Source organism: Anarrhichthys ocellatus, unplaced genomic scaffold (genome assembly GCF_004355925.1).
Source record: "Anarrhichthys ocellatus isolate YVR2014 unplaced genomic scaffold, GSC_Weel_1.0 scaffold247, whole genome shotgun sequence".
In the NCBI taxonomy this organism is placed as follows: Eukaryota; Metazoa; Chordata; class Actinopteri; order Perciformes; family Anarhichadidae; genus Anarrhichthys; species Anarrhichthys ocellatus.
The window spans coordinates 21,094-31,870 of NW_022280277.1; the positions used below are offsets into that span (position 1 = coordinate 21,094).

General features: G+C 38.7%; 2 protein-coding genes across 11 annotated transcripts in view; one reads left to right on the forward strand and one right to left on the reverse strand.

The window, feature by feature from the left end:
- Positions 1–2,891: 2,891 nt before the first annotated feature.
- Positions 2,892–3,714, reverse strand: LOC116401099 (C-C motif chemokine 4-like). The gene is made up of 3 exons (XM_031879339.1): positions 3,478–3,714; positions 3,261–3,387; positions 2,892–3,080 (listed from the first exon to the last, which is right to left on the reverse strand). Exons 1-3 carry the CDS (start codon positions 3,629–3,631, stop codon positions 2,975–2,977), a joined length of 387 nt encoding a protein of 128 aa, XP_031735199.1. The 5' UTR covers positions 3,632–3,714; the 3' UTR covers positions 2,892–2,974.
- Positions 3,715–6,721: 3,007 nt separating this feature from the next.
- anln2 (anillin, actin binding protein 2) overlaps positions 6,722–10,777 on the forward strand; it is a 34,559-nt gene continuing 30,503 nt past the window's right edge. For 6 of the 10 annotated variants that reach the window (XM_031879326.1, XM_031879328.1, XM_031879329.1 and 3 more), the window contains exons 1-6: positions 6,722–6,929; positions 7,663–7,762; positions 7,929–8,096; positions 8,327–8,422; positions 10,197–10,381; positions 10,560–10,652. In XM_031879326.1, the coding sequence (XP_031735186.1) occupies positions 7,669–7,762; positions 7,929–8,096; positions 8,327–8,422; positions 10,197–10,381; positions 10,560–10,652 (636 nt within the window). In that variant the 5' untranslated portion in view covers positions 6,722–6,929; positions 7,663–7,668. The remainder of the gene's footprint in view (positions 6,930–7,662; positions 7,763–7,928; positions 8,097–8,326; positions 8,423–10,196; positions 10,382–10,559; positions 10,653–10,777) is intronic. The other 4 variants (XM_031879334.1, XM_031879335.1, XM_031879330.1 and 1 more) reach the window with 3 other exon arrangements.

A 10,777-nucleotide genomic window follows, 5' to 3' on the forward strand; every position in this document is an offset into this window, starting at 1 on the left:
TGTGTGTGTGTGTGTGTGTGTGTGTGTGTGTGTGTGTGTGTGTGTGTTTTTTTCCTATTTAAATAGAAGACATTATGCAAAAGCTTCATCGGTGTCTACCACGTTACAGGTCACAGTGATTACAAAGATGTTTTATATTGTGATTTAAGTGATGGATGTCTTCGATCTGAACCCTGATATCCAGCTTTTTTGTGATAAATTTCCCTTTGTGTGAAAGGGACAATTCATCAAAAAGCTGAAATATTCCTGTGACCCTTCCTCTCTCCCTGGACTCCACAGGAAGACAACAATTTGGAGAAGTTTGCCAATTCTGCCATAGCTTCGTCTCTGACTTCACTTATCAAATATTAGATAGAACCGCTTCCTCAAGCAACCAATCATTACCCCTCTCTTACAGAAGTCAATTCAAAATCAGAAGGCAGTGTGCTGCAACACATTGGAACCTTTAAACCTTTCCAAGAGCTCCCATGTTTTATTTTCATGTGATAATGATGATATTAATAACACTATATGTAAGGTTGAAGAACAGCTCCTGAAATCCCTTATAGTTTTCTCAAGCGACTCATAGAGTAATCTGTTATTTTAGTATAGTTTTTCAGATCGCCTGCAAAATTCATGATGCATTTAAAGCAAAATGCTAAAGGGACGAACGTCACACCTGCAGCATTTCAGATATTACCTGTATGGTTTTGTTCATGATGGAAATGCTTACATTGTGTACATACTGGAGGCTGCTCAGTGCCCTCTTTCTTTCTTTCACAATATTATAAACCAGGAATAACAACAGAACTTGTACTCAGAACTATTATGTAAAACTTGTCTTAAGAAATACACCAATACATTTCCAATACATTTATACACGCACACATATAGCGTATACATCTATGCCAATGAGTACACTTTCTCAGGACCGCTCCATTATTATATATTTTCTCTTTTAAGTCCGGAGAAAATCAAGTTCAAAATAAGTGAATTTTTCTTTGAAATGCTTGTGAACCACTTCCAATAACACCAAGTAAAGATAGACATAAGTCTAGGTGGACTTTTTTGTTTTTGTAATATTTCCCTTTTTTTTTTTTTTTTTATGTGGACACTGTTTACTGCTTCTCTTCTTTGTTCTCTCTCTAACTGTACATTATTAATATTAAAGTTGACATGGTTATGCTTTAAGTCCCAACGTGTTTCTTTTTAACACTCTCGTGAAATTAGTCGTTTAATATGGAGACAAACATTTAGAATCTTCCTGGATGGGGATTTATCAAAACACACACGTTTGTAAATATGTATCGGTACTGATACGCGATTATCAAAAAGAAAAAATTACACTGTAAATGGGAACTATGCTTTATGTTGCAGGTTGTATTCTATGTAATTTGTTTATGTAATCTTTGCCCTGTTGACAGCCATGGCCTGAGAGACATTATGTTTATTGCTGTCCGTCCATCTCAAGATCACCATGGGAATTTCTTCAAATTTGGCAAAAATGTTGAACTGATTATAAGTTGGTGGTCAAAGGTCATGTGATCTCACACAAACCCAGTTTTGGCCATAACTCAAGAATCCCTTTGCTATTATAAAAATTTCACAAAAATGTCTAAGAGGATAAGATTTTGGACAGACATGGCTGACTGGTTGGTGGATGCATATGTCTGTATTTCACTACTACCATAATATTATAAAAACAATATGCAGTCTGCTGTAGCAGAATACGATATTAGCCGAGGACAGTTGTTTCAGGCAATGTTAACAAAAGTGAAAAATACTTTGTGTATCTCTCAGTTTAATGAATTCCTCCGTGGCACATGTTACGCCCTTCCACAAAGTTTCGTGATAATCAGGCCGGTAGCTAATCCTGCTGACAAACTGACAAACCAAAAGCATAACCTCCTTGGTGGATGTAATGAGAATGTGGAGACTGAACCATGCGGTAAAAGTGCAGAAAACCGTGATGGAACAGTAAAGTCTGTCGAGCGGATAAACCAGTTTGCTGAAACATTTGTCACAGCAGTGCAAACACTGAGCTCTCCTTGAAGTACATTTGGTCACTCACTCGGATGAGTCAATGATATTCATACGCCTAATAAGGAAATGTAATGTGTACAAAAGACCGTTCTCTTGACGGTTCCCCTGTTTGACCTTGGAAACAGTATGCTGTCAAAATAATCTTAAATCAAAACTAAAGATAAGTGGTGAGTGATACATGATAGGCTGTGAGGAACATCACATTGGTAACACAGCAATGACCCTTGTCGAGAGCGTGAATGAACACTGAGCTGTGTGTGAACACCAGACCAGTGTTTAGAGAAAAAAACTAGTAGAAAAGCTTGCTTTAGAGGTGCTCATTTCAAAATTTAGAGCATCAACATGAAAAAGTGCCCTCTACGGTGCCTTCCAGTCAGTGACGTGCGGTGAGGTTCGTGGCTGGTGAGGCACTGACTCTTTCAGTGTCAGATTTACAAATATATGAACCCAATAGAGTAGCTTAAACCACCATTCAATTGGCAGCTTGCACATTGACTACTGGTTATTTTTCATATCAGTATTCTTTACACACACATAGGTAAGGTACATATTTGATTATTTGTTTTTTACTTTTCATGATGACAGGTGAGGCAGAGAAAACATGATGGAGTGCCCTTTTGGATGCCCTTCCAGTGCCACATAGGCTGCCCTGCATGCAAGACAACTTTCTCCTCCACTGAACTTAACCATCCCTTGACCATAAACGTTTCAGATTTCGGACACTCATTTGGGTGAAAAGAATAGTAAATGGTAAATGGACTTGGACTGTGTGGTAGATGCAGTCAGGCCTAGCTTGAAAACCTGAGACACATTCTCTAACCCTATACCTGTACTCAGAAAACACACATAGCCAGCAATATAGTTAGGACATTTATTAAAATACAAAATTATGTATTTATAGGCCTGCAAAACCAGGCATTAATTGATCACAGTATTATATGATAATACATCTTCAGTGCTGCTGAATGCTGTTGTCAATGTGCAGCTGATTGTAGACATCCAGAGCCCACTGGAAAGTTCCACTGTAGCAGATCTGTCTTCCTTTGATAGTCTGGACTCTGCAAAACATAAAGAGAAAACTCAGTTTGTCCACCTTCTTTAGTTTGTGTTATAAGAGTAATTGCTGTGGCTTTGTGATGACGCCTGTCTGGATGTCATACTGTAGGTTATCCATCTTTCTATTCATCATCTCATCAGTTACAGGACAAAGACAGTGGAAGAAACAGTCACAAACTTACATGAATGCCTGCTTCAGACAGGAGCTGTGGGTCTTGGCTATGCTGGAGACCCGCTTCAATGGTAAACTGCGCGTGCAGACATTGAAACAGCAGTTTCCAGGCGCTGTGTTGAACTGCAGAGCTTTAGCTGTGAGGAAGGTGAAACGGATAAAGTCAACACAGACACGGGTGTGAGCAAACTCTGAAGATGATATAGGCACGATCACTGAACACTCACGCATGGCGTTGCAGCAGCAGGCGGTGAGCAGCAGCAGCCCCAGAGTGAAGCAGAGAGTCTTCATGATGCTGTCAGAGATGATGATGATGATGTTCTTCTTCTCCCTTTGCTGTGATTGACTCTTGGCATTGCGTCCGATATAAATCCTGTCCATTGTGGAACCAAAATGTATGACGTCAGCCTTTCAGGGCAAGAATTCTCCGACACCTCCTCAGAACTTCCACTGCGAAGAGACACTCAAATGGCTGCTGTCGTAGTTTGGGGAGGGAAGTGACAGCTAAGGGACAGGCCACAGATTTGTTGTAAAGATTAAAATCAACTTCCCCCATTTAGAGAACAGAAACCCGGTGTTTATCTTTACATCTTGGTGTATATTTAATTGGTGGAAAGATTGTCGTGGCATTCAATGTCATCATTACAGAAACTTTTTATTTCGATTTAGATCGTACTCAAGTTTAATTGACAGTGTCTTAGTTTAGTGGTTCCTGACCTGGAGTTTGTAAAAATATTTTAAAAGACTTATCTTTTTTGTCCTCTCTCAAAAATAGTAGGCTATTTGTTGGCAACCACTCTCTTAGTTTACTCATAAGATGAGCTTTTAACATTCCATCCTTTACATTTCCAAAAGCAGATGGCAGCCAGGCATAACAACCAACCCAAATGCACACAGAATGAACAGGCATGCACAATATTTGCTGGTCAATATGTTTTATGGATTCCATAAAATGCTCTATAACTTTGTATATTTCATCTTTTTTACTGAAACTAATACTGTATTATTTACGGTAGAAAAATGCATTTAATCTGTAGCTGAAACTGATTTATATGACTTAAAAAGTTTTTGACATTGGTAAATTGTATATTCCACCGAAGGCTGGATCAGAGTTGCAAATCAGAGTGGTAGCAAATTTAAAACACTTTGTCCTTTGAGAACACAAGTTGGCGCATAGTTGCTGAATTCACTCAAAATTTACTCTGAATTTTCCAATGAAAGGATTTAAGTGTTAGATTGTGTTTTCAGTCACAGAATTGTAAACTCTGTGATTGGATGTTTCTTGCAGAAATGCACCTTAGGAGTCGCAGTAAACGTCTTCCTCATCGTTTTTATGTACTGTACAGGCTTATAATACCTTCTACCTTTTCATAAAGAACCAGATTTGTTCTGTGAGTTACTTTTCATTGTCGATGGGGAAAATTAAGGGGAATTTAACTCCAGTAAAATAAAGACAACATGACATTCAGGCCAAATGAAATGATTGGACAGGCTTATTACAGTCCTGCGAAAACAGCAGATACTGGATTTTTGTCAGACCATTTGATTTATGGATTGCTGTCGGGTTGTAAAATTTAAAAAAAGTATTACCAACCCATAGCTTTAAGGTGGATCCTGATTTATCTCTTGAATTTGAAGCCCTGTGAGATGATACCTGTGTCAAAATCTATTTGAAGACTTTAGTTTCTCACCGTGTAGTTCTTAAATGCATGCTCATAAATTTGAAAAACACAAAACAACTAAAAAGAGAAACAAAACAACTCCAATAAAAGGGCAAAACAATCACAGGCAAAAAACACTAGACAACAAGACAAAAAGAGACCAAAACAACTAGCTAGAGATGCAAAACAGCTGAAATAAGACACAAAGAGTCTCACAACGACTATGAAAAGGGACAAAAAAAAGGCTGAACAACTATAAAGTCTTTGAGTCTTGCTCCTTTGGGGGGACCTTTCAGGGGCCCAATATGTCATAATCCACCCATGGGTTTTGAAAAGCAACAAGTGCTGTAGATTTGTTACAGTCTGAGAGGACTAACCATACTGTGCGGAGGGTCGGTACTAGACAGTAGCTGTCCAAGTCTGGATATTTTCTACCTACCATTAGTAGAATCAAGCCAAACAGAAAGTTTTGGTTTAAGTCTGCTGCATTGATAACGTGGCAGATAAGCACTGGGAATTCCAACTCCAGAAACAATATCCTTACTACTCTGCATTATCCACAGTGCTCACTTTTTCATCAGAAGGATTTTCTATGTATTAAATCGGCTTGAAGCCACTTTAAACCAAAAATGTCTCATTTTCTCTGTAATTCATATGTACACTATTTGGGCATTAAAAGTCAAAGTTCAACATTTTGGCTGTAAAAAAATAAATATTCAGAGGGTTGTGGGGTTATAAATACAAACACAAAATACCAACCACTAAATTATACTGGTTTCTGCCTCCTCCAGGGTGAACTACATCATGAGTCAGTTTCCGCCTTTATGCAAATCTGTGCGGTGCAGACAGAAGTGATGGAGACAGCATGATGCTCACAAGATCTTATCAGCTGTTTTCAGAGGTGTGCACAAACCCAGGTTTAGCAGTGCATCTGTGACCCATTTAGATCATCTTTATTTGGTTGCATGCATTTGCAACCAAATAAATTTCCTCTTAATCATCATCTGTAACTGATTTCCATCTCTCTTTTAATGGGCTGTCATTGCAATGCACTGAGCTTTATATATAACATAATTACTCCCTATGAAAAGATACATTTGAGAAGCATGTGTTGATTGTGTTTCAGTTACTGTGAGCTACTGATGTGTCAGAACTTACTTAGGGAAAACTGATAGTCCCTGTGGTAGCATTTTACATTAATATAGAAATGACCTAAACCCATACTTCCTCCCTTGTCTAGACACGGTCATTAAAAATAGATATTGTTTTGTTTGATAAAAACATTATTTAACATGTCTCAAGTGGCTTGAGACTCCTGCCATGCTCGATCCATGTCTCAGTTGTGAGATAAATGGGTGACCCACAAGGTCAGTGTTTAGTGTCATTTGACCATTTGTTTGCAGCTTCCATCCATCAATTATCAAGGGAGATCTGTAGGCTTAATGTAGGATCTTAATGTTTAGCTAATTCTCACAATTAGTCATTTTCAGGAAAGGTTAAGTATAAATTTAGGTTTACAAAAATCCACCTCTTCAACAGCCTATTTACTGTGTTTATGATCTATGGTTTTGACACATAATAGAAATAGTGTAATTAATACCATTCATGTACAGATTTTATTCAACATATACCATCTTATTGTTAGTTATTACGTATGTTAAAGCTTTATGTCACACTCCACACCAGTAGATTCCACTACATCATCATATTGGTTGTGGAATCTTGTTTTGCGTGTTTAGTTTAGAGAGTACGGTAAAACGCCCTCCCTCTCACTCCGAGCTTTTCAGCAGGAAAAGGCGTGGATTCCGATTTCTTCGAGCCTTGAGCCTCTCTCTCCGCCTCCTCGAGTGTATTTACGGTACTCCAGTTGTATGCAATAAGCGTCAGAAGCCCCGCTGAAATTCAAAGTTGAAGGAGGAGACTCACTGAAAGCATAAAACAACAAGAAGGTTGTTTCTTGTTTTCTGTCATTTGACCTGTTTCTTGCAGACTGTAGTTTCATCCAGACTTATTTTCAGGTAAGACAAAATCCAACCTGGTCAGCATATATTATGTATGAAACAGCGGCTAAAGTTAGCTTGTCATTCTAAGCTAGGCTAACGTTACGCTGGCAATTTTAGATAGCTACATTAGCTTGAAATGAGCTTTCCTGAGTTGACTCATAGTACAATGTTGCTAATGCTAGCAAGCTAACGTTAGCTCCTTTAACTAGTTTTCAAGTTACAGGTGTTCACTGTTTGAAGATAGAAACGTTGCAGGCTTACTAATTAAACTTAACGAACGCATGTTTTTTTTAGTGTTGGCAGTGTTAACGAGTTATGTAACATTATTTAACGTCAGCTGACTAGTTAACACAACTTGCTACGAATGTGTGTTTAATTTAGAAAATGAGCTGAGCTGAAAGTAAAACGCAGGGCGTTGGCACGTTTACTTTCATTTGTGATAATCCTGCGGCGTTTTTATCCCACATTAGTGTTTCCCCTGTCTGTGTAAAAACGTCTAAAAGCTAGCTTTAATAATGTTAGCCCTTTTTTCCTGGCAAAGACAACGTTCGTTTAAGCGTTTTATTTACCTAAGTTATGTTATATTAACGTTAGCCGATCATAATTATTTGCATGACCTAGTAAGGTTAATAGTAAGAAGGTGTTTTGAGAGGGGAGTAAATACTAAATAAACTACCATATCTTATTGCTGTTGTGCTTAAAGGTTTGACATCTGAAAATATACAGTCATTACCGTCACTGTTTGCAGCTCAGCATGGAAGGTGGCGAGGAAAACGGTGCCAACATCAACTTGAAAAGACAGAGAGAACCTTTGTCAGATTCTGAAGACAATGTCTTCTCCCCATCAGGTTTGATTCTGCCTGTATTAAAAATCATTGATAGGCTAATAGCAGAGAATGAAATTAGCACCTGCCAAATACAGGTTCATAGACATATCTTTATCATAATCACAGCAGTCTTTGCAGGTATATTTGTGACTTTTGTCCTTGTGAGTCTGTCTATCTGATGCCTCAGAGGTGGATGATGGCCAGAAACGGCGGCGTCTGGAGGCAGCTGGTCAGGAGAACCGCAGTCCTAAAGCATCCTCCTCTGGACGCCTAGCTGAGCTAGACACAAAGCCGGACACGCCGATGGTTCCTTCAGTCCGGTCCAGAGTCCAGCAACTCACCCAGAGACGAGAGGGTAATCCAACCTTCACCGTTGAAGCAGGCATGCTAATAATTGACAGGCTTACAACAGTATAGCAGTGTATTTGGGTTTATTGTGTTTATGGTACTGCTCAAGATACCACGGTAGCCAAGATCAACAGTCAAGCTGGATTTCCTGCATTCAAAATGAGAACTACTGTCAAGGTGCTTAACAATCTGTGTGGATCCAGTGTGTTAGATAAATATTGTAGTTTGTTGTTTTAGGGGGAGCTCCTCTGGCCCAGCGGTGCCTCTCGGATCCTGGGGCTGACAGCCCATCAGTCATCTTCCATGAAAAGAGCTTCAGAGAGTATCTCCTTGGTGAGGATGTATATGATCACACACATTCAAAAACCTCTGAGGATGAAAATCTGTCTTATAGAATACAGTGTTCCTTTTCTGTTTAGTTTTTTTAACAGACATTGAAATAACGATGGATGAAAGACAATATGATAAACTATCAAAGGCAAAGACTCAAATTATCCGGTTTCTGGGCTCGTTGTGGAGTTTTTTTTATATTCGATTTCCGGGCTCCTTTGACGGGTCGGCTGAGTGATCTCAGACCTGACAGTGGCTAAAGGGCCAAGTCTGGGAGTTCACAGTCCGTTAAAGGATTTGCCACATTTAGCTGCAAAGTCCTTAATAAAAAGTTCAGAAAGGCAAACGTTTGCCTAACGTGATTGTGACTAAGCTCAGGCATTAAGGCATTTTTGCATTCACATAAAAAAGCAACACTAGGTCTTAAGGCATGTATTGGTTAAAAAGTATGCCCATTGAATTCTAACCCTCCACTGCACTCAGAAGACGCTGGTAAATGATCCGTCATCACATGTACAGATCATTTACCAGAATCCCAGGAAAATGACAACCCTCTGCGTGCACAGTGCATCCTCCCATCATACGTGCAGCCCACACACACTACTGCACTGTAATGCAAAGGAAAGTTTTGTTAAATATTAACTTCTGTTACATATTCTACACATAAAGACATAGAAACAGTTGTAATGTTGCTGCTATGATGTCAATATACTTTGATGATATTTATGTTAAAACAGCAAGCAAAGTACACAGTTTATAACTTGACACCGTCTCCTAGATTTTGTTAGCTAGCTGTTATAATGGGGATGTAGCCTGATTGAGCATGCTAATGCTAATTGAGTAGTTTTAATTAATCCATTTCCAACTATTCTTTATTGTAACTTATATATTTTATAATTAGTTGTTCACTTTAATCCCTAAGTTTGCACTGAGCCCAAATTGTCGCCTCACATTTTTAAAGTACCTTTCCCCATAAGTTAGCTTGTTGGCTAGCTTTTTAGTGTGTTGCTTTCAACATATTTGTATAATACAAACTATTTCAAACTAAGAATCTACATACCTTAATATGTATGTAGATTCTTTTTTTATTGTAATAAATATATTTTATTGATCTTTCTGCCAGAAATAATTTGTATTATACAAATTGTTTAACAAAACAGAACGGTAGTAATATTCCACAAGAGCATTGGCATTGTGCTACAGAAATTCACAAATGAACTCTACAGTGAGCCCATTAACTTATTTCTGAAGAGAATCAATGTGATGTTGAACAATGCCTGGCAGGTGTAGTTTCCGTTACCATTTTTAAATTTTTTTTTTTTTATTAGATCCCCTGTTGAAATGTTCATGTTGTACAGTACTGTGGATGCTAAAGGTTAGTATTGGAGCCATGCTAGGAGTTGGATCTGCCAAACTTCCAGCAGATATATTTGAGCAACGGGGACACATCCAGTAAAGGACATTCAGTGTTGTCATGCAGCTTAGAGCTCAGTGGTGCTGGGAAAAATATATGAAAAGTAGTGTTTTTTTTTTTTATATATATATATGTCAAGGGCAGCTCAATTAAAGTGGACTAGCTTTACTAACTCAAATCTACTTGCAGCGCACACACAATACTGCTGTGTTATATAGGTAGATCTATATATCAGATTGGAACATGTTAATGGCAGATACTCTATATTACATTTTCTTTAGAATATTTCTACCATTTGTTTTAGATAAAAAAATTTCTTCATTTCTATTTATGTTTGAATCTCTATTAATGTTTTCCTTCCAGGTCAGGGAGAATTTAATCAGCGAATGGAGCGTTTTAAAGTGCCGGTCTTCCAGGCTGGTCCCACTCCAACACCAAGCCCTGCCAGCGCCTCCCCGAGGACCTGCTCCAACTTTGTGTCTGCCATTCAGCAGAAACTCCACGGCACCCCAGCGCCCAGCTCCAAGCAGGCTTCTCGCATTCGCCAGGTTGGTTTAGAGCCCTTCTTTTGCTAAAATGCATACTTTGATCAACACCATTCTAGCTCTCATGTTCTCGTACTCTGATGAGCAAATATATTCTGTAGCCTGATGATACAAATCATTTACACACATAGATTATTTGTAATAAGAACTTGAGAATGTCTGTCATGGTTACACTGATCAGGAACGGGAAGAGGAGTTGAGCGGGTTGCCTTTCCAACCCATCAGTGAGAATGCCTGGCTGAAAAGGAGCAACTCCGATCCCTCGTTATCTCAGGTGGGTTTGTGATCTTGTACACCTGTCTCACACACACGTGTATGTATGTATGTATATGTGTGTGTGTGTGTGTGTGTGTGTGTGTGTGTGTGTGTGTGTGTATGTATATATATGTGTGTGTGTGT

Excerpts from the sequence above, each read along its gene's own strand:
- LOC116401099 (XM_031879339.1), bottom strand. The coding sequence starts at position 3,631 with ATGGACAGGATTTATATCGGACGCAATGCCAAGAGTCAATCACAGCAA. Across the intron at positions 3,388-3,477 it reads CTGCTGCTGCAACGCCATGC|CTAAAGCTCTGCAGTTCAAC; the intron begins GTGAGTGTTCAG and ends CCTTCCTCACAG. Across the intron at positions 3,081-3,260 it reads TGTCTGAAGCAGGCATTCAT|AGTCCAGACTATCAAAGGAA; the intron begins GTAAGTTTGTGA and ends TATGTTTTGCAG.